Genomic DNA, 20,377 nt, shown 5'->3' on the forward strand with positions numbered 1-20,377 from the left:
CTTGGTCATCCCACTCCTCGCTCCGCTGGAACGATTTGCTCGCGGCGTTTTCTCTCTATAAAGTTGTTGTTGCGGCTTCCGCTTTGGGTGTAGGAAGATGGCGTCGGGTGGTGGTGGCTGTAGCGCTTCGGAAAGACTCCCTCCGCCTTTTCCTGGCCTGGAGCCGGAGTCCGAGGGGGCGGCCGGGGGTTCAGAACCCGAGGCTGGGGACAGCGACACTGAGGGGGAGGATATTTTCACCGGCGCAGCGGCGGCGGCGGCCGTGAGTTCTCTCCTATTGGGGCGGCCAGGGGGCGGGCGGGTGCCCCAAAAGGGAAGAAAGTCTCAGCGAGGGTCGGGGAGGCTGGGCAGAGTGGGCACGGCGAGACCTTGCGTTGGTGACAGCAATCGAGGTTTGGGGTTGCTGGATGAACGCCGAGACGTAGGGCCTGGCTTCCCGGCCCCCGGGGCAGACAGTGGGAAGTGAGGGCTGTGGTGGCTTCTCCTCGGAGTCCCTGACTGCGAAGAGTCGCGAGGCCGGCGTTGGCCTCGCCTTGTAGTGACCCCACGGACTCACGGAGCTGTTTTGCTGGTCGTTTCTTGCAGGGCTGATTTCATAGGGCAAGATTAGCGCATGGGGTGCAGTCTTTCACTCGCCTTACTGCTCTGTGGACGAATAATGTTATCAGGAGTGGCCCAGGGTAGTGATCCGACCACAGATTTATTCGTTAGCTCAACTCTTAACCTGCCAATACCGAAGGACGTTTCTCGATGTTGGTATATTTTATAAGCGTTAGGTTGACTCCTGATCTCTGGGAAAAGCATGCCAGAGTCTGTTGAAAAAAACGCCCTGCCAGATAAATCACTACATAGACCACAGGCTTTGTCCCTTTTAAAGGGATGTGTTAAAGTGCCTAAGTATCTTCATGGGAGCTAATCTGTTAAGTGTGAGGAGAAAATGGTGTCGCCCATAGTAATATCCAGGTTTCTAATAAGAGTTGGGTTTGGGGAAAAATTAACCTTTGTACGTGGAATGTGGAAATCAGTTCTCAGTTCTAGAACCAGTGGAGATGTTTTGAGCTGTTTTGTAAGAATACTGACTCATACAGTTCTTTCCAGGTTGAAAACTTCTTCGGCATTAGTTCTGTGAATTTATGTATCTTTCCATCTTGGGTAATGCTTCTCTTCATAGTAGTTACTCAGTGTTTGAGTGACAAAATAATAAACCAACTTTAAATTCTTTATGCATATGTGCCTGAAACTGCTGGGGGCTTGTCTTATTTATCAGTGTAGGGGTTCAGAACAAGTCACCCCAAGCTGTGCCTCCTGTGGTATGCTGATTATTTTGAACCAAAGGCAACTTTAGCTTCGGGCCCAAGAGAAACATCTGCCCCTACCTAGAAAAACTTGAATTAGACGCCTCGCCCATAACAGATTACCTCTTTTGACCCATAGGTCAGGACAACTTCTTTTTACTAGGCATCTGCTCTAGTCGTCCTGTGATAACCCTTTGACGTCCTCAAGGTGCCTTACCTCATCCCTAGCTCAGGATGCCTTGCATACCCATGCTCCTTTTCTGTTCCTGGACCTTACTCACTTGTGCGGGTCTCTGACTCTCATGTATGTGGGATTCCCATACATACAAAATTTTGCTATTTTCTCTTCTTAATAATAATGTCGTGTATATTTGATTATTTGACCAGCCAAAAGAATCTTGAGGGTGGAGGAAAGTTTTTTCTTCCTCTACTTCAAAAACAGATTGTTTCTTGGAAATTCCTTCTATGACAATTATTAAAATTTTCCATGTACTGTATTCAGGAATTGAGTCCATAATCCCAGCTCAAAAAGCATTTGCTGATACTAATATGACAGCTCAAACGTTTAGTGGAGTCCCTGTTATCCTGTGAAATAACTCTTGCTGCTAATGAGTCTTTCTGTATCCAATTAAAACAAATCTTTCGTCTGTTCCTTTAGTAATTCTCCCATACACCATGGAGAACAGCCCCCGTTGGTACCTGCTGAGTTGTTAGATATTAGATTGATATCTCAAAATAGAAACTCTGGCACTGAGAGTGATTGGGCACAGAAACAAACGATGGTTTTTGCTTTTTAAATTCTTATTTTTATGTATTGATTTTTAGAGAGCGAGAGGAAGGGAGGGAGAGAAACATTGATTTGTTGTTCCACTTACCTTACACATTCATTGGTTGTTTCTTGTATGTGTCCTGACCAGGGATTGAACCCACAACGTTGGCATATGGGACACTTTAACCAACTGAGCTACCTGGCCAAGGCTGACAAATGATGATTTATTTTCAAAAAAAGGACCCTGGGAGGATGAGGAGTTATTTTGTAGAGTTACCTTAAAACGTTCAAGAGGCTATGATTGATCTAACCGTATTATTTTACAGATGCATCATTACTTCTCTCTTATAAGACTGTAAAAAACACTTTGCCTAATTTCCAGCTAAATGGAGAAGGAGAGGGTTAGAATGACCTTGTTGTACCACATAAAACATAGTTACTTTTTCTATTTTGATTCAGGAAAACTGAGTTGCTGAGGAAACTAAAATGCCACTTACAAACCGTGTTGGAGCTGCCTGCCCTGCTATTAATCTTCAGGAAGCCAAGACCCCCATCTGTGGATTTATTGTTAAATAGCCATTAAATACAAATTATATTTTAATACATGCTTTAGGTGTGAGCCAATGTGAGAAGATGGGGGATTGCATTGCTTCTGTGTCTTCAGGAAAGACATTGTTAGGAGCATGGGCTTTGAAGTGGGATTAAATCCAGGCTCTGTTACTTCCTAGCTTAACCTTGGGCAAGGCCCTTAATTACTTTGTACAGTTTCCTCACACCTACAAAATGTGAATAATAATAGTATTTACCTCCAGTGATTTTTATGAGGACTGAATTAGAATATATACCTGTAAAACACTTAAGACAGTCGAGCATTTTGTAACCTGAAATCACCTATTCAAAAGTCCACAAAGTCTAATCATGGATTACAAAGTTAAATTACGTAACTCCAAACTGGTTAATATGTTTTGTCAAAATCAAACCCGTGAAATTGATTTGATTAGCTCGAAATCCTCCACATAGACATCTTCCTGATTTAACTTATCTTCATATTGTTTTGTTGCATGTTGGAGGCAAAGAGAGGAGCATTAAAGAATTGGGAAGCTGAGGCATAGAAAATTTAAAACTCATTTATGGTACGTGTATAATTTTCTGAATATCGATGTAACAGCTGCTGCTATTAATCATCCCATCTGCTCTCTTTTACAGCCCAAGAGGCTTTGTTATTTCAGTAATAAAAGTATGGTTTGATTTATAATCGAAAGGGCAGCTTGTAATAATAATGTGTCTCAGAATTTACAAGGAGAAACTGAAGTTAAAAGAATTACTAAAATAAATCTGAAGTCGTTGCTTCAAGACTGAAAACCAGCATGTGAAAGGTCTGATTCTTAAGAATACTTAAGACTTTCCCCCTCTTACCTTGTGGGCCTATAAATAAAAAGGTCTAAAATCTAAATATATTATCTGGATCTTTGATATGAATATGTACCTTTTTAGTTAAAATTTTCCTAGTTCTGGGAGGATTAATTTTTCCTTAATAAAACTGTAGATTAAATTGGAGCCATTCTTTTAACTCTCCCAATTCTTAAAATTATTATGTTCAAAAACTGTAAAAGCCATATTTACATACTTTTACACCTCGTTTTACATCACTGGTCTTATTTGCATATTTCTAAACCTAAATGATAGAAGTGAAGCAAGTTCTTTATTTGCCATCCCTGGATTTCTTAGCTAGCCATCTCTTCTTAGCAGTATGCCAGGACCACAGTCAGATTTGCCCTCTGAATACAGGCAGAGCCCTCTCCCTCCTGGGAGCAGCCCACTTCTCTCTTCCCTCTCAGGCACACATCTCCTGGATTATAAATTTCCCCCTGAGACTTGCAGCCAGGGGATCAATGAGTAGTGGCAGCTCAACCAGCACTAACCCTTTTGAACTTGTCTCCAAGGTCCCCTTTCCTCTTTTTAGTAAGCCAACAGCAGCCCCGCCTTGGCTCACTTCTTTCCTATAAAGTCTCTAGAGAACCAAAGCAGCCCCGCCTAGGCTCTCTCCTGTTGCTTTTATCCTAAGCCCTTTCTTGTTTCACTGTCCCCAGCTTTAATGAACATACTCTCAAAATCAAAAAATAAAAACATAAATACATACATAAATAAAGGGAGAGCTGTGGAGGCCATTCTCATGCTGAGAGTGGGGAAGAAAACATAAATGATATCCTTATTTCAGATGCTGATAACTTCTGTTGATATGTTAGACTAATGTGAACATTTTCCCGCTACCCTTATTCTTGAATCGAAACCCCAGTAATTAGCAAAATAGCCAGAAAAAAGAAATAAGATAAAGAAGTAATAGCTGGGGATGTGAAAAGTCATATATTGAATAGTTAGTCTTTGATTAATCAGGAATTACACCCGGCCAGTGTGGCTCGGTTGGTTGGAGTAGCGCACTGTAAACCGAAAGGTTGCAGGTTCAATCCCTGTGCAGGGCACATACCTAGGTTCCAGGTTCGACCTCTCGTGGGGGCATGTACAAGAGGCAACCAATTAATGTCTCTGTCTCCCCCACCCCCATCCCCTTCCTCTCTCTCTAAAGGCAATGAAAAACGTGCTTGGGTGAGTGAAAAAATAATAAAAGAATTATTTACATATTCTGACTGGTGTTTAACATTTAGACAAGAAGGGACATGGTATTTTTAGAGTCCAGCCCTGTGATCAGTATAACGGGTATCCTGAGGGCCAACAAATCAGCTTATTTTTTTAATTGTGGTGAAAAACATACAATTTACCATCATAATCATTTTCAGTTTTATAGTTCAGTAGTGTTAAGTATATTCACATTTTTTTTGAAAAACATCTCCAGAACTTTTTCATCTTGCATTTCTGTAACTATACCCATTAAATAATAACTCCCCTTCCCCCTCTCCCTTCAGTGCCTGGTAACCACCATTTTACCTTCGGTTTCTATGAATTTGACTAGATTAGGTAACCTCATATAAGTGGAATCACGCAGTACTTATGCTTTTGTAACTGGTTTATTTCACTTAGCCTGATGTCCCCGAGGCTCAGCCCTGTGGCAGCGTGCATCAGAATTTCCGTCCTTTCTAAGGCTGGTTGGTACTCCATCGTACGTGAATATATACCACATTCTGTCTATCCACGCATTTTCAGTGAACACTGGGGTTGCTTCTACCTCGTGGCTGTTGTGAGCAGTGCTGTCGTGAACATGAATGTGCAGGTAGCTCTCAGGACCCTATTCTCCAGTCGTCTCAGATCTGTGCCCAGGGCGGGATTGCTGGGTCATAGGGTAGGTCTATTTTAATTTTTTGAGGAACCTCCATGCCGTTTCCCATAGCAGTTGCACCAATTTATTTCCTGTTTGAGTTCTTACAGGATAACTTCTTTATATCTGGACAGAATTTGGTAACTGTATTAAAAAACCCTAAGGAGATTAATAGTTTAGCTGGTTAATATCTTAATTAGAGAACTAAGTTCTGCAAAATGATGGCTCTTCCCAAAGGTAGATTACAATACTCAGTAGCTTTCTTGATACTAACCCTTCTCTGTTCTTAACCAGCTGAAAGTTAATCTATACGCTAAATCTAAACCTATTTTTAAACAAAGGTTTATTGCTTGAGTTCTTTAGTTAATGGTGTAGTCCTTTACAACTTGTGTTAGTAAATGGTCGTGGGCACGTGCCCCTCTGCCGTACAGTATTTTCTGTAGGCGTAGTGTCGCAAACACTTGTTTTTAGAGCCAACGTCATTAGAGGTGGTCAGATCCAGTCAAAAGATCGTAAGTTAAAATTCCACATTTTTTGCACAGATCTGATACAAATGTTCTTGAAAAAATCAGCAACTGGTATTATATCCAAAGATTTATTTTAATGCTCAGCTCAAATTTTAGACAAGTTTTACTCCTAATAAGTTTAGGTTTTCCTGAAGTACATAGATTCGTCGATTTCTTTTTCTCTCTTACCCTCACCAGAGAACACCCTTACTTACACCCCCTGACCAGGGACTGAACCGACAACCTAGGCATGTGCCCTGGCCTGGAACTGAACCCACGACCTTTTGGTTTACAAGATGATGCGCCAACCAATTGAACCACACCGGCAAGGGCACATTGATTTGATCATAGAATTGTACTAACAGTTAACCTGGCTTTCAAAACAATGGAGGAAAAGCTAATACACATAATTACAAAACCCTTTTGGAGGAAGCAGTCCAAGAAAAGACTTTAAAAACACTAATAAGAACTCAACTTAAAAATTATTTAAAATTCAAGTTTGGAGCTTGGGAGAGACAGTCAGACTTCTGGTTTCTGTAGGGAGTTGCTGCTCCTTTGCTTACTCAGGAGTGTTAAGGTCTCTCTGATGACTTGGCTATTTGTGATTTCTTTGGATGTGAGGAGAGAGAAGAAAAAGAATACTCTAATTTCTCTCCCTTGGTCCGCAGGGCTTCTCAGCACTCTTGAGTAACTGTTGGCGTAAGTAAATCACAAGTAGTGGATGCTTAGTAGAGCAAGTAGCCATGAAGTATCTCATCTCCCGGAAAAGCCTGTTGCTCAACTTCTTGTCCTATTCTTTGCTTAGTCAAGTGGACAGCTGGGGCTTCATTCTGCGCACAGAGCAGATTTCAGCTGGGTTTGCTTTTACGGTTGACAGTTAATGCACCCATCAGTGCTCCGATCCTTCTGCAGTCTTCTGGGCCCTGCTAAGTTACAGCAGTTTGAGACCCCCCCGAGTTCAGTAGGGAAATTACTTCAGAGCATTCAGTGGAATGTCAGTAGCTACGTGTTGGTAGATCGGGGCGTGTGTGCCCTTGCAGTTTGAGGGCTCTGACGGCTTGCTCATGGTTTTCCCTGCCTAGCTCGGGGTCAGCTTCGGGCTCATTTCCTCACCCTTCCAGCTCCCCCTTTACTATTTTCATTAGTTCCTCGACCTCAGAGATTAGTGCTCTGTCTTTTTTTGTCACAGACCCATTAGCAGTCCTGGGAAGCCTGTGGACCTATTCTCAAAATAATGTCTTTAAGTGTATAAAACATAAGATTACGAAGGAAACCAATTACACTAAAATGCAGTTATCAAAATATTAAAATAATCTTAATATTAGTAACGTGCTTTTTTGATGTTTCAAGTAATAAGATCCAGGGATGAGTCTAGTAACTACCATGATGTTTAAGTAGAAATGAGCATAAATGGTATTTTGAGGTTTATAACAACTATATCATATAAAATATCTAATTTCTATTAAAGTCTCAGGTACTGCTATTACTACACTGGCTTACTGCCTATTTTTATAACTGAAGAAGATGCTGAATTTCAGTTAGAGGTTAGTGAAAGTGAAGTTACAGTTTTATTCCCATCTAAGTTTCTAGACCCCTCCAGAATTCCGTGGCTCATGGATCCCAGGATAAAAACCCCTACTTTAACTCCTTAAGGTATAAGGGGGGTGACACTGTGAAATCATTTGGGTTAATCAAATACCCAGTTTGTAGAGTAAGATGCGGCTGTGCCCAACCCAATGGACGGACAGTCAGTGTCCCCGCACAGAGGCCTTTAGTGCGGTGCATGTGTGCCATTTTTGAACATGGTGGGGGAGAGGAGGTGCTGCCTGTAATGAGTAAAATCATTGTTCCCTCCCCCCAAAGATGCCCATGTCCTAAACCTGGAACCTGTGAATGTGTTAGTTTGCAAAGCAAAGAAGGATTAAGGTTGCTAATCAGCTGCCCTTAAAGTAGGGAAATTATCTTGAATTGCCTGGGTCCAGTGTAATCACAAGGATTCTTTAGAAATGGAAGAGTCAGAGCCCCGGCCAATGTGGCTTGCTTGGTTGGAGCGTCATTCTGTAAACCAGAGGGTCTCCGGTTCAATTCCCAGTAAGGACACATACTTAGGTTGCAGGTTTGGTGCCAGTTGGGGTTCGTGTCAGAGGCAACAGGTCAATGTTTCTCTCCCTCTCTCTCCACCTCCCTTTCTGACTCTCTAGAATCAGTGGCCATGTCCTTGGGTGAGGATACAAAATAATTTTTTTTTTTTAATGGAAGACTCAGAGAGTGATTACACAAGATGATTGACTACCTTTGATGGGGGAGGGGAGCCACAGAGATGCTACATTGTTGGCTTTGAAGATAGAGGAAGTGAGCCATGAACCAAGGAACATGGGCACCTCCTAGAAGCTAGAACCAACAAGGAAATGGAGTCTCCTGTGGAACCTCCGCAAAGGAACGCAATCCTGATGACACCCTGATTGTAGCCCAGTGACACATCTATGGACTTCCACAGAATTATGATAAATAAATTTGCATTTTTTAAGCTGTTAAATTTGTGGTAATTTGTTGCAGCAGCAATAGAAACCTAATACACTGTCCCACTTTGCTCATTTCTCCCTAGAAGTAAAGATGGCAAAAGCAGCAGTATTTCATGCCAGAGTCTTCCAGGGTAATTTTTAAAAGACTCCCTGACTGCCCTGTCACCACATGGGTATAGCTTCCGGGATTGACTTATCCCTAATTGTCCTTGCCTTGTTACATTAGTGTAGTGACACAACTTCGTAGCTCTGTCTTACCTTATAATACTGATTTTCTGTCAGAAAATGAGTACTCTAGCTCTCTAGAAGCAGTGTTACCTTGGCTTTTAATTTGGATTTGACCTATATATGCAGTTGAGGGGTGGGGTTTTTTTTTATTTTTTAAGATTTTATTTATTTTCAGAGAGAGGGGAGGGAGGGAGAAAGCAGGAAGGAAACATCCACATGTGAAACTTGGACCCATTGCCTCTTGCCCGCCCCCTACTGGGGGCCTGGTCCACCAGGGTGACCAGCCAGGGCTGCAGTTGAGTTTAACAGCACTGCCCTTTTGAGGTTCCTTGAACATGATGCAAGGGTTCTTCTATATGGAGCAAAAAGCAGTGTAGCAACAGGAGGAGGAATCACAGCTGGTCACTGGATATCCCAAAGGGAAGTTACCCAGAATCACAGGGCTTTTCCGTAGTGAATGGCTTTGTCAGCTCTTGAGACACATCAATCCAGGTCTGTCCCTCCCTGACCTAAGAAAATGGTGTTAATAGCCTAGTGCTCCTGGTTTGAGGCTGGTAGTTGGGGAGATACCTGTTTGCTCTTAACACAAGTGCTCTCTTGCTGACCAATCTTTCTAGTGCTTTTCTGAGAATTAGGATTGGGCTCTCTGCATGCCCTTAAAATTATAAACAGAAGCACTTGAACTTTTGAACAGCTTATCAGCGGAACCACCTGCTAGAATTAACAGTCAAAGAGAGTCAGCAAGTGTTGGATATCCTAGCCTAGGATCCTATCACTAACTGAAAGAAAGCTTCCTTTATTTTTTAAAAAAAGATGGGGAAGGCAGAGGGAAGTAGGCAGGGCTGGGCTTTGGCTTTGTTAAGTATATCACAAACATACTGTTTTCCTTACAACATAAGTTTTTTCTGTTGCTTGATATTTAGTCCCCTCCAAATATGTGTATAGTTTTGTGACTTAATGACTTATAAGAGGTCTTAGAAATAGGGATTATAAAGTAAGGCTTATAAGAATTTATGTAAGCTGAACAGTTGCTCAGAAGCAACATCTCAAATGCTCCAGCAAATAAGTTTTGCAGCTTCTTTTGTACATTTGAAATTAACGAAGGAGTGTAAGAAAGGTTACATGAATGTGGAAGGAAGCAGGGCAGGGATTGGACACGAGATTATATGCTTATTTCAAAGGTGTGTTAACCTAGATGCACTAGAAAAATGGATAGGGCTTGCTTAAGGCAAAGATAAAAAGATAAACCTTTTACTAAAAAAGGTACATGCCTGGGGCGAGACTCCTCACTATGACCTGCCCAGTTAAGAATTTATGGTCAGATCACCCTTCGAGGTCACTTTTTTTAGAGCCCTTTTTCATCCACACAAGCTGGCGTTAGAGACTCTGTGGTCTTAGGGCAGACTTGTCTTCTATCAACAGTCCGAGGCGAATGTAGGATACCACCAATAGGGGTCCATTTCTTCTTAGCGTTGAAAATAGTTCTGCTCAACTTCTTTTGAATCTGATTTTACTTAACACTTGAGAATATGATGCCTCAAAGACAACTGTTTGCTTGATATCTTCAGCCCTTAAAAAAGAAATAACAGGCCCCAAATGGAGTCATTTGCCTCCACGATAGCAAACCAAGACTTAATTCCAAATTCCACCTCTCCCAGAAATACAAACTTTATTTCTTGTTAATTTTATTTTTCAGTTACAGTTTAGATTCAGTATTAATTTTGTGTTAGTGTTTGGACGTACGTCATAGTGGTTGGACAGGCATACACTTTACAAAGTGTTCCTCTCGGTGTTGCTGGTGCCCCCACCACACGTAGTTATCAGTGCTATCGCCTGCGTTCCCTGTGCTGGACCTACGTCCCGTGACTGTTTTATAACCACCAGTCATACTTAGGATTCTACAATAATCCTTCACCTTTTTCACCTAGTTCCCCGACCCACCTCCCCTCTGGCAACCATCAGTCTCTTCTCTGTGAGTCTGTTTCCGTTTTCTTTGTTTATTTTTATTCTTTAGACTCCACATATAGATAAAGGCATATTTGTCTTTCTCTGACTGACTTGTTTCACTTAGCATGATACCCTCTACATCCATCCATGCTGCTGCAAATGGTAAGATTTCATTCTTTTTTATGGCCAAGTAATACTCCGTTGTATTTATGTACCACAACCTTTTTATCACTTATGTGTTGATGGGGACTTGGGCTGCTCCCATATCTTGGTTATTGTAAATAATGCTGCAGTGAACATAGGGGTGCATATATTCTTTCAAGTTAGTTTTTTGGGTTTCTTCAGATAAATACCCAGAAGTGGAATCACTGAGTCGTAAGGCAGCTCTATTTTTAATTTTTTAAGGAACCTCCTTACTGTTCACTGTGGCTGCTCCGTGTGCATTCCCACCAGCAGTGCCCAAGGGCCTCCTCAGAAATGTGACCTTTGAACAGTCAGTCAACCTGAAATTTCCTGGTTAACACTCGTGAGGTAGTCTGCCTGATAAAACCCCTGTCAGATTCCCTTCCCTCAAAAAGTTGATGACCTGGCCTGAAACAACGCTTTTCTCTTACCAGCCATTCCTTGCCCCACTCTAACGCCATTAAAACCTTCCATTACGCACAACTCCTCGAAGCACCTCTGTTTACCAGATGGGATGCGTCCTCTCGATTCATGAATCAGTCAGTAACATCAACTAGATCTTCACATTTATTGGGTGGAGTTTTGTTGTATAACAGTCCTAAAGAAGTAAGCCTAGTTTGTCCAACGCCAATCCAAATCAGCTAACTGAAAATAAATTTGGTAAGGTTGTAGACAAAAAAATAGTGCTGTAGTAAGTCATAATTTTTTTTAATTTTATTTATTTATTTTTAGAGAGAGGGGAAGGGAAGGAGAAAGACAGGGAGAGAACCATCAATGTGTGGTTGCCTCTCATGTGCCCCCAACTGGGCACCTGGCCCTCAAGCCAGGCAGGTGCCCTGACTGGGAATCGAACCTGCGACCCTTTGGTTTTGTAGGCCGGCACTCAATCCACTGAGCCACACCAGCCAGCACATAAATCAAACATTTATAACTGGTCAGGTAATGGTCATGTCCCAGGCCTTTAACTTCTTTAGTGAAAGGTTTTTCAGCAAGCCCTAGCCTGTTGTTCTTGGGCACCTGGGTTAACTCACCTTTGAATACCCCTGAAAGTCTTGACCACCCTCAGGAGAGCACATAATCTTAACTACCCTGTAATCCAGTCCCCACCTTGCTTTCTCCCACCTGCATGTACTCTTCCTCACCTTCCCTCCTCAATTCCAAATTCATAAAAGGAAACTGCAAACTATTATGTTCAGGAACATTTGGGATCTTGCTCCCCCACATATGTCATCAGTTTTAGCTCAAATAAACTCTTACAAAATTTTTCTACAGGTTTGGACATTTCTTGTGTTGACAAGATTAAAATAAAACAAATACGAACAGAGATAAAGTACTGGGTGATTACTATACAATGCGCCAGAGAGAGGGTTAACATACTTGTGTGAGAAAAGTGTGCACCTGACTAATAAAAATTAACTTTGCATAGAAAAATGGACAAAGGACATCAAGACAAGTCACAAGAGTGTTTTGCTCATTTTTATTTATTTATTAGCAATAATTATTTTTAAATTATATTTTATTATTATGCAATTACAGTTGTCCCTGTTTTTCCCCCTTTGCCTCCCACCCAGGGCCCCCCACTCCCTCAGGCAGTCCCCCACCCACATTGTTCATGTCCAGGGGTCATGAGTGTAGGTTCTTTGGCTGCTCCATTTCCTATACTGTACTAGACATCCCGTGACTATTCTGTAACTACCTGTTTGTACTTCTCAGTCCCCTCACCTCTTCACCCATTCTCCCCCTCCCCCCTCCCATTTGACAGCCATTGAAATGCTCTCTGTATCCATGATTCCACCTCTATTTTTGTTTGCTTAGTTTGTTTTTTAGATTCATTTGTTGATAGATATGTATTTGTTGCTACTTTATTGTTCATAGTTTTGATCTTCTTTTTCTTAAATAAGTCTCTTTAACATTTCATGTAGTAATGGTTCAGTAATAATGAACTACTTCAGTTTGTTTCTTGTCTGGGAAGCTCTTTATCTGCCCTCTGATTCTAAATGATATCTCTGCTGGGTAGAGCAATCTCGGCTGTAGGTCCCTGCTTTTTATGACTGAATATTTCTTGTCATTCCCTTCTAGCCTGCAAAGTTTCTTTTGCAAAATCAGCTGACAGTCTTATGGGACTTCCACAGGGGTGTTTTAGATGGCTGGTAAATATGTGGAAACCTGGCAAATATTTATTAAAAGAGAGAATGCTTAATGTTGCTATGGGTGCAGTACTTTTATACATTACTAGGGGAAGAAGGGGGGTTGTAAACTGGTGGTCTTTTTGAAAGGCAGCTTAGCAGAGCCTTTGAAATTTTTATGTGTCCAATTATTCTACTTAAGAGTCTATCCCAAGTAAGTAGTCAGATGTGGACTTATGTAGGAATGGACATCACATCTTTACTTTAACGATAAAAGAAACCTGGAAACTGTCTAAATGTCCATCCATCATTAGGAAAATGACTATGTTGTGGTATACCCGTACGATGGAGAGCTAAGTCACTAAGAGTGGGGGGGTTTGTAGAATTCTTAATGACATGGAAAAAAAAAACCCTCAGATGGGATGAAAACAGAAAACAAAGTTTTCTGTACATACAAGATTAGTACACAGGAGAATCACAGAGGAAAGATTAGGGTAGCAAATACAGTAATCAGTCTAACTTCTCTTCAGCTTTCTTAGAACCAGCACTGAGCAGTGTCTGGGATGGAGCCTCAGAGGATATCTCAGAGGCAGTTTTCTACTTTTGTAGGCAGCATCACAGTTCTAGTCAAGCAGCCACGGTTTGGACTTAAAGACGGTCTTATGGAGGGAGAAGGACAGGTAATTAATTGTGCTCCAGCTGTCACTGCATTTCCATCCATCTGGGTCCGTCTCTTCTGATCCAGAGCCAAAGCCAGACATAGACACACTGCTATTCTATCATCGCTCTAGAAAACGCTCTTTGTCTTGAAACTTCCAAGTTGAGAAGGTAAATCAGAAATAGAAAGCTGGCTTTATTCATCTCCTTATCTCAGCAGTGAGTTCTTCTAGTTGCTTTTTAAATAGCTAAATTCTAACTTGTGCTTTTCCTGGTGCCTCGGTCTCTCTGGTGAGCTAATAGTAAATTACATTTGCATACATACATCCTCGATGTATCTTGGGCTTTAATCCCTCCTAGATTTCCATCTACAGATGACTGGTATCAGAGGGAACCGAAATAAAAGGAGACCAGATGGCTTTTTATTAGATCTCTATGCAGTACAAGAGCACAGTAATATTCACAGGAAGGGAGTGTATATGTAGGAAGGTGGTTGGCAAGGTGCGAGGCAAAAGGGAAATACGGGTTTTGTTTTGGCCCTATTATTTGTTGTCTATGTCTCTGCTTAAGATTGTAGAAGCAGCTGGAAGTTTCTTAACAGCTGCTGAAACATTTAAGCATGTACAGCTAAGTGCTCATTAAATTTTATTAACATAGGAAAATTTCAGTGGAAGCATTGCGTGCTAATGTAAAGCTACGTATTGGTAACAGTTTCTTTCCACGAGGGTGGTCCCAGTATTGGCGTGAAGCTGTTTGCATGGCACATTCACGGTACTCACTAGATCTGTTATTCCACTTTCTTCTGTAGGGTCCGAAAAGGCCTGTTTCTGAGGAACAAAATCCCTCGGATTTGTTAAGGAAACGTTTCATAAAAGATTCCGAAAGTCGAGTCTTTAACTGATTTGGCCTTGGGGTCTGACTTCAAAACCCTGCAATACCGCACCATGGCTTTTGAAGGCAGATTCCCAGCTTTCGGTTCGCGTCCTGCACAATCCAGCTTTGTTCCTTCTGGTGACTGGTCTGGGTCGCTCCCCTCCCTTGTTTGTGGCTGATCACTGGGCTCTTGATAAAGGCCATGGACTGACGGTATTTTCACTATGTGCCCACTCAGTTAAGCATGACTGGTTTTTCTTCTGCTAGTCTGACATGGATATGGTTGAAAATTGTGTCTGTGCAAGTTAAAGAATGAAAAAATAAGTTGTGTTCATAAATGGCATTAGATGTAAAGTGTTCATCTTTTGACCCTCAGAAGGTTCAGTAACATCCACGCAACTGGGCTTCAGTGAACCGTTCGGCCAAGGCCACAAAGTGGGCCAAGATCTGAGTTTAAATTCTGGACTCCAGTGTGGTGTTCCGGTCACTAGAATGTGCCCATCAGCGTTTGAAAGAATAAAGGTCATCAACTGAGAAGGAGAAATGCATTTGGACAGGCTCTTTTGAAAATTATCTCTGTGTACACATACCCGCATCAGTATCATGTGCTTTGGGGTAGGGCACTCGGCAAGGTTATGGTGTTAGAAATGAACTCTAAAACGTACGAGTTTCCTTTAGCTCTGTGATTACTTGGGCGGCACTCCCATCACTAATGCTGACTTGCTGCTTGTTGAACTGGGTGAACACCTGCAGGAGCAACCGAGGGATGTGTTAAAAGTCACTTTGATAGAATTGTACACTTGACACCTATATAATCTTATTAACCATTGTCGCCCTAATAAACTTAATTTAAAAAAAAGAAAGAAAGAAAAAGGACCAATGATCCAAACACTTGAAGGCACAGTGAGAATTTGAGTTTCACCCTATTGTCAAGGGATGTGGTGAGAAGGTCGTAATCGTGGAAACTGGTGAAGGCGTGTTGCCTTAAATTAAGATTCAGAATAAATATTTTTCTCAAAAAAAGTCACTTTCTAGGTTTGTTTTTAACAGTACTGTCTTATTCACAATGTCTCTTTGTTTTTAGAGTAAGCCCCAGTCTCCGAAGAGAGTTACCTCCTTTCCCATCAACAGCGGCTCCACAGAAAATGGGATCCATGAGGAACAAGACCAAGAGCCACAAGACCTCTTTGCAGGCAAGTATGGACTCAACACTTGTACTAGGAGTCTTCTAAATTACTGAGTTAAAGTAACCTCCCTCACCCCCCCCCCCCCCCCCCCCAAATACGTGTCTGTGTATTGGAAGCGTAACTATAGGATTGTGGAGGAGTCCAAACATGAAATATGTAGTCCCTGCCATTAAGATTATTGCAGGTTTAGGGAGTAAGACATAAATGTACAGTTACTTCAGAGCATGAGTTAGACAGACTGTTGCCCAGATATGTAAATGTGGCCAGAGAGGGACAGAACTGCCAAGTCGTAGGAGCTCAGAGGGGCCTCAGATCAGACTAAAGCAGTGTCTTTAGACTTTTATGACCAAGAGTCGTAGTAAGAAATATATTCTGTGTCATCATCCAAAATATATACATACTTGTATAAAACGGAACCAAGTCTTATTAAATGACTTCCCCTTACTACTTTCAATACAGTCTGCAGGGTTTTGTTGTTTCTCAACCCGTTGAACCGATTTCACAATTCACCAAATGAGCCACAATCTGCACTTTGTAAAATAGTATAGAATGGGCTTTCTTTTTCAAAAAAATTTTTTTAATTTTCTTATTGATTTTTAGAGAGGAAAGGAGAGAGAGAGAAACATCAATTTGTTGTTCCACTTATTTATGCATTCACTGATTGATTCTTGTATGTGCCCTGACTGGGGATTGAACCTGTAACCTTGGCGTATCAGGACAATGCTCTAACCGACTGAGGTGCCCGGCCAGGGCCAGGGGGTTCTTAATGTTGATGCTCTTAACATTTTGGGCCCAATAATTATTTGTTGAGCGGGATTGCCCTGTTCTCAACAGGAGGTAATTTTTCCCTCTGTCCCCTGAGATATTTGGCAATAGTAGGGGACATTTTTGGTCATCACACCAGAGAGTGCTACCAGGATCTGGGCGGTGGAGACCGTGAATGCTGCCGAGCACCCTATAGTACACAGGACAGACCCTCACGACACAGAATTATCCAGCCCAAAATGTTTGTGGTGCCCACATTGAGAAATTCTGGTCCAGAGTGACCTTGGAAGCTTCTCTGGAAGGAGAATTTACGCAGGAAGAATGAGGAAAGAGTACAGACCGTTGGGAGGAAGTTCAGGGTGTGTTTGAGGGACCGTCAGTCAACCTGGTAAGCTACGCAGGGGTTTCTTAGAGAAGCCGTGGAAGATGGAGCTGGAAGTGTAGTTTAGGGGGATTTTATTTATTTATTTTTTGGTTTAACTTTCTCCAAATTTTTTTTTAATTTTTAATTGAATTTATTGTTGTGACATTGGCTATTATTTTGTAGGTTTCAGGCGTTCAGTTCTCGAATACATCATCTGTATATTGTGTGTTCACCACCCCAAGTCAAGTCTCCTAGTTTGAGAGGATTTTGGATGTCAGTAATAATTAAGTTAAATATCCATCCTAGTGCCAATTAAGAGCCATTGGCAGTTTTGAATTAGGAAAGTGATATGGGCAATGTAATGTTTTAGGAAGACTGATTTAGTGGAATTATTATATAAAATGGATTGCAGTGGAAAAAGACTGGATAGAGACTTCAGGAGGCATTCACAAATTAGTTCAAGAATGAAATGACAAAGGGAAAATAAGGTGATGGAAGTAGGAAGGGAAAGGTGAAAACTTTTCGAAAGAGAAATCAACAAATTCTTGCGTTAGTGATTGCATATAATAGGTGTCCAAAAATCAGGATTGAAGACAGTTGAAAGTTTCAAGTTCAAGGATTGAGAAGAAAATAGTACTTTTTGAGAACTACGTTCTAAAGAAGAAACTGGCTTTGAGGGGAAAGTGAGTTTGGGTTTTAGATATGTTAAATCTGAAATGCAAAGGAAATGCCCAGGGGGAGATTTGAACTGGGTACTCTACCTGGGCGAAGAAGGAAGAACGGGAGATAAGGGAGTCTTTGTAGAGGCTGGAGCTGCCCTGGGAATGGGATCCTTAACGGAGCAAAGGGTGAGGAAGGGGAGAGATGTGAGGGTGAGAGGGTAAGATCCTGGGAAGACTCGTACTAGAATTAGGCTAAGAAATTTAGAAGACATGAAAGGCAAGAAGTTCAGAGGAGGTCTATAAAGATTTAGAATATTTTCCAATTCTTTTCATCTCTGAAACTTATTCATTCTGAGTGATTAATTTTGTTTTGTACAAAGTTTCTAGAGGAGAATTGCAAAAATGAATTATCTTTGTTATGGCAGGTTGAAAAGAAGGTTTCTGTGCCTTTGGGACTTAACATTCCTGTGATTTTTCCTTACAAGCAGATCTGAAATCTTAGTGTGACTGAGTTACTTCATGGTTCTGTTTTATGTACATAAACTTGTAGAAGATCTTTTTTTTTATATAGACTTATTTATTTATTTTTAGAGAGAGGGGAAGGGAAGGAGAAAAATATCAGTGTGTGGTTGCCTGTTGCTGTCCCCTGCTAGGGACCTGGCCCGCAACCCAGGCACATGCCCTGACTGGGAATCGAACCAGCGACCCTTTGGTTCGCAGGCCGGCACTCAATCCACTGAGCCACTCCAACCAGGGTAGAAAGATTTTTAGATATTAACACATGTCTTTTATCCTCCTTGGACCACGTGTGTTAAACATAACAATCTTTGGAAGATGATCTAAAACTAGAATTGTGAACAGTTCTTAAACTGTGTTAAAACAACAGTGCCATCCTCATGTGTGGCAAACAGTGTCCTTTCCCAGGTGTTACTGTGTTTATGTCTTAGGTCCATTCTTTCTAGTTTTCAGTTTTCCTTACTCTTCCTTTGACGTCATTTTTTACTGTGAGTATACTTAACTTTTCTATCATATCAGCTTATAAAGCAGATAATCAACCTTGTTCTTTTTTTATAATTATAACAAGAGTAAATAGGATTCTTATAAGGTTTTAAAGGAATACTTCTAAGACAAAATAAATTGGCACACTTATTTTGGCTGTGAAGTCTTTTTGCTTGATAGCTGGTTCTTGCCTAAATTCTACGTAGGGAGGGTAGCCGAGTAGTTGTGGTTAGAGACAAGAGATGTTGCTCCACTAAGCTTCCCTTACCATCTTTCCCTTTTATCCGTGTAAAAATTTCTTGATTCTTGTTCTCTTAGTGTGAAAACCTCTGAGTATTGAGTGGTTGCCATTGTTCTTGTCGCAGCTTATAGAACTGAAGTTTAGCCATGAAAGACCCATTATTGACCTTCGTTACAAATATTAACTCCTTTTAGATGCCACAGTGGAGCTATCACTGGACAGCACACAGAATAATCAGAAGAAGGCGCCAGCCAAGACACTTATATCTCTTCCTCCACAGGAAGCCACAAATTCTAAGCCCCAGCAAAGCTACGAGGAGGTGAGAATCTGGATTTTTAGGACTGTGCTGTCAGTCTGAAGTTCAGTTGAATATGAACCTTAAGTAAATATTTGTGACGTTTGAGGAAGACATTTATGGTTAGTTGACAGCCAGAATCCAATAAGTAGTCCTTCTTGGGCAGGGTAGCTATTACACAGATGATAACACAGGCTTTCAATAGCCACTAATGTCATTTAGTGTCTGAAGCTGTCATGTTCAAGAGTATAGTCTCTTTCTTCATTCCCTCCTTAGCCTGGCAAAGACAGATTTTCCAAAATCCAGAAATTATTCATTATGATCAAAATAAGGTTTTAAGATAATAAATGTAATAAAGGCCTTTGAGCAGACCCCAACTTAAAATTGTAGAAGTTGGCTCATTAGAACTGTTGGGAATAGACAGCTGAACACTGATTCATAGTAGGATGTGTCTTTTTTTGTAATCCTCACCCAAGGATATGTTTGTTGTTTTTTGAGAGAGAGAGAGAGAGAATGAATGAATGAATATGAAAAAGAAACATCAATTGGTTGCCTCCCGTATGTGCCCCAAACAGGGGATCGAACCTGCAATCTAAGTATGTGCCCTGACTGGGAATCGAACCTGCAGCCCTTTGGTGTATGGGATGATGCTCCAGTCAATTGAGCCACCTGGCCAGGACAGGATATATCTTGATGTTATATTGGTATAAGATTAATACAGGGTAAAATTAGTAATCTTTTTATATCACCTCTCATGACTGTGTTCTCTTTAAAAGCTAGAGGAAGAAGAACAGGAAGACCAATTTGATTTGACAGTTGGCATAACTGATCCTGAGAAGATAGGTAAGTTACTTGGGACTCGTTGTCGTGGTAGGATATGGCTGTGGACAGCATCATTAGCTAATGTCCAGATGGTTACCTCCAGTGCTGAACTAGCCGTCCTAAAGTATTTCATCATGATCTTCCCTGTAAAATTATACTCCTTATTATGCTTCTAAGGCCAGAAACAACAGTTAGCCAGGACTATATTTAGGATTTTCATGGGTTTAGGCAGAAAAATCAGACATTAAATACTATTAGAATCCCCTTTTTAAAATCCGAACGTTGCCTTCTCCCACAGAGTTGATGAGACCTTTTCATCCCTTGTGAGATCATAAATTCCATTTAAACCCCGGAAAAACACATGTTCTATAATTTGGGGATACTGAATTTATTTTTCCCTCAAGAGGTTTGGAATTCTTATCACATATCATTTATCATGTACCCCTGATATACTAGTGAAGTGGGGAGGTCTGCATTGCTCTTTCTTAGGTGAAGACTAAAAGATCCAAGTTGAATCTTGGTCAAATTAAAATTAGATTTTCAAAAAGCACAATACTTAGCTTTGGCCAGAACTCGGATTTTTAGGATAGCCTTCCCATTGTCCCATGCTGGGGAAAGCTGTTAGTGAGCAGAAAGCAATAGGCTCCCACTTTCCTTGTTCAGGT

At 41.2% G+C, this 20,377-nt stretch overlaps 1 protein-coding gene across 2 annotated transcripts in view; it reads left to right on the top strand.

The window, feature by feature from the left end:
* Positions 1 to 8: 8 nt before the first annotated feature.
* SNX1 (sorting nexin 1) overlaps positions 9 to 20,377 on the top strand; it is a 35,207-nt gene continuing 14,838 nt past the window's right edge. The window contains exons 1-4 of one of the 2 annotated variants that reach the window (XM_024567653.4): positions 9 to 262; positions 15,462 to 15,570; positions 18,790 to 18,914; positions 19,667 to 19,733. In XM_024567653.4, the coding sequence (XP_024423421.1) occupies positions 98 to 262; positions 15,462 to 15,570; positions 18,790 to 18,914; positions 19,667 to 19,733 (466 nt within the window). In that variant the 5' untranslated portion in view covers positions 9 to 97. Of the gene's footprint in view, positions 263 to 5,263; positions 5,360 to 15,461; positions 15,571 to 18,789; positions 18,915 to 19,666; positions 19,734 to 20,377 lie in introns of those variants that run through there. The other variant, XM_053928188.1, reaches the window with a different exon arrangement.

This window comes from Desmodus rotundus, chromosome 7 (genome assembly GCF_022682495.2).
Source record: "Desmodus rotundus isolate HL8 chromosome 7, HLdesRot8A.1, whole genome shotgun sequence".
In the NCBI taxonomy this organism is placed as follows: domain Eukaryota; kingdom Metazoa; phylum Chordata; class Mammalia; order Chiroptera; family Phyllostomidae; genus Desmodus; species Desmodus rotundus.